Source organism: Sinocyclocheilus grahami, unplaced genomic scaffold, assembly GCF_001515645.1.
Source record: "Sinocyclocheilus grahami isolate Dianchi unplaced genomic scaffold, SAMN03320097.WGS_v1.1 scaffold102.1, whole genome shotgun sequence".
NCBI lineage: Eukaryota > Metazoa > Chordata > Actinopteri > Cypriniformes > Cyprinidae > Sinocyclocheilus > Sinocyclocheilus grahami.
In genome coordinates this window covers 4,148-7,093 of record NW_015505281.1, presented here as the reverse complement: position 1 = coordinate 7,093, position 2,946 = coordinate 4,148, and the positions used below count along the sequence as shown (strand labels likewise).

The 2,946-nt window shown below is 42.9% G+C and overlaps 1 protein-coding gene across 1 annotated transcript in view; it reads right to left on the bottom strand.

Moving 5' to 3' along the window:
- LOC107588361 (short transient receptor potential channel 7-like) overlaps window positions 1–2,942 on the bottom strand; it is a 58,774-nt gene extending 55,832 nt beyond the window's left edge. Inside the window, exon 1 of the mRNA XM_016276435.1 lies at window positions 2,767–2,942. Within this exon, the coding sequence (XP_016131921.1) occupies window positions 2,767–2,942 (176 nt within the window). The remainder of the gene's footprint in view (window positions 1–2,766) is intronic.
- Window positions 2,943–2,946: the final 4 nt, after the last annotated feature.

Here is a 2,946-nt window from a genome sequence, read left to right as displayed (position 1 = left end):
GCTTTCACCGTGGACGAAGCGGAGTCCAGCCCGGGGTCGTCACATGTGGTTGCCACAAGCCCGCCGGCCGCTCCTTTGTCGAATCCGCTGGCCGCGCCGTTTTCTAGCCCGTCGTGTGTGATGCTGTGTGTTTTGTTGTGAAAGCGAAACTACTTTGTTTGGTCTTCCAAAAGAGGACACAACTAGAAATCAGTGGTTAAGTTGTATTTACAACACTGTTCCAGAACAGTTCAAACCAAATATTCAAATGTGTGCAGCGCATTTTGTGGAGGATGAGGACTGTTTCCTGTGAAAGTAGCCTACAATGCCAATGTGTCTGTTTCTATAAAGTGGGGCAGTTCCAACTTTGCAAGGACAGTCTGGCGCTTCTGACTCACAGCCTGTAAGTATGTTTTTTATATTTAAAGAATTTATAATGGGTTTTATTGTTTTTGTCTTGTTGCGCCGGGACACAGGCATCTGTGGTAGGGACACAGGTACATGGTAGGGGTGTAACATTTCAGTCACATGCTTGAGGTATTCGGCCAATCACAATGCACTTGGATAGCTGGCCAATCAGAGCACACCTCACTTTTCAGACCGATGAGCTTTGTAAAAATCGACGTGTTTCAGAAAGGCGGGGCATAGAGGAGAAAAAATAATGTACAGAATGTGGAAAATAATGTGCTTTTTTAACCTAAACCGCATTAACACATTGCATTAAACCAAATACACAACATAATGTTCTTTTTAGCAACATCATACGACCCCTTTAACAACTTGTGAAATGAAAAGCTGCGTGTTTGTGAGAAACAAATCCATCATTATAAGGTGTTTTAACTACCTTTGCTTCTGGCGAAAATATAAGTCCATAATCCATAATACGGCTTCCTCCGGTGATTAAGGCCATCCCCTGTTGTCCTCTTGTATCAGAATCCACCATCATGGCTGTTTTGAACTGTTTTGGCTTGTAAACAGTGCTTGATCTGTACTTATTTCTCGCCTGATTCAGACAAGACAACTTTTTCACTGGAGGAAGCATTATCATGGATTATGGACTTGTATTTTAACTGGAAGCGACAATATGAAGTTCAATGATGGATTTATTTGGGTAGTGAAAACAGACAGAAAATCTATCCATCAAATACAACCCTATTTTGTATTCTCAACCACAAAATCCCACCAAGTTCAAACACTTACTCTTAAATAAAAACTGAATGGTTAACATTTGCAATTGAGTCCAAGGACTTTAGTCAGAAAGAGTGCCCAGTGTGTGCATGTGGAAACATATCTAGGTGCTTTGGTTCAGAGGTGAAATGCTTCATGGTCAAACAAACACTTAAAAGCTCAGTGAGCGCTGAACAAATAAATCAACAATGTCAGGATTATTGACCTGGAAATATCAGGGTTTGCAGAAATGCAGACCTGTGCAGTTTGGTTTAAAATACAACACTGCAAAATTATCTTACTCTGTATTTTTGACTTTCGAAATTAAGTGAGGGGTCAAAAAAATAAACTTAATTCAAATGGAAAACAAATTGTAACCACCAAACATATTGTAAATGGTTTCAATATGTGAAATATGAATATTTTAAACTGCTGACATATAATAAAATGTACTTCAAGGGCAAAATACATTTCCAATATTAATATATTTTAGACTTAAATGCAAAGGTGTGGAAATGCGAGTATATCCCCCCTTTGAAAGTGTTAAAACAGTAAAGTGTATTTATTTATATACATTATGTACGTATATTGCCACACAATTTATTTTAAAATAAATTGTAAAAAACAGTAACATTGTGAAATATTATTGTAATTTAAAATAACCATTTTCTATTTTAATATATTGTAAAATATCATTTATTTCTGTGATGCAAAGCTGAAATTTCAGCATCATTACCCCAGTCTTCAGTGTCACATGATCCTTCAGAAATCATTCTAATATGCTGATTTGCTGCCCATAAACATTTCTGATTACTATCAATGTTGAAAACAGTTGTGCTATTTCATATTTATGTGGAAACTGTTATCTTTTTTTTTTTTTTTTGGTGAAAAGAAAGCTCAAAATAACTACTTTTATTTGAAATGCAAATCTTTTGAAACATCATAAATGCCTTTACTGTCACTTGTGTACTTTTTATCAATTTAATGTGTCTTTGCAGTAGACGCGTATATCTCAACACCTATTTCTCAGTGAACATCCTTTTATGTACTGTGACGAGCGTCCCGAAGCTTCATCAGCGTCGAGGTTAGCATCCGCCAGCAACAAATCGTTGAGCACCTCGCCACCCGTCAAGGAGAGACAGAGCAGGAACTCGTGGCACTGCGTGCCGCCGCCGCTTAAAACGTTCCGCGGCCGGACCCCCGAGTGCAAGCCGCGAAGCTGCTACCCAAGCTGACCCCTCACGATGACGTAGAAGCCTTCTTACAAATGTTCGATGAAGCATGGGCAATGATGATGAAATTAAATGAAATGACTGGGCAAGGGTGCTGGCTCCCCTGCTGACGGACGAAGCGCAGCGTGGATACTTCGCTCGTCCCGCAGCCTCCGCCGATCAATATAAGGAGGTCAAGAAGGAAATCCTAGCCCGCCTGGGGTTATCCCCTATCTGTGCTGCCCAGCACTTCCACGAGTGGGAGTTTAAGCCCCGTCTGCCGGCCCGTGCCCAGGCCGCCGAACTCACATGACTCGTGCAACACTGGCTGCTGGAGGGGGCTCCATCGGCTGGACAGTTGGCGGAGTGCATGGCGATAGACCGTCTTCAAGCCCTTCCCCGATCTCACCGACAGGCCCTTGGGATGAGGAACCCAACCACGTAAGAGGCTGGCAGATGCGGCCCAACACCTGGATGCTGGGGCGCGAGCGCCGCCATTTCCCCGGAGGGTGGCCGAGGAGGGGCGGAGGGCACCCCGCGACCAGTATGCAGGCCGGCGGCTCCCTCCCAGCGGGATGAGCCCATGCCA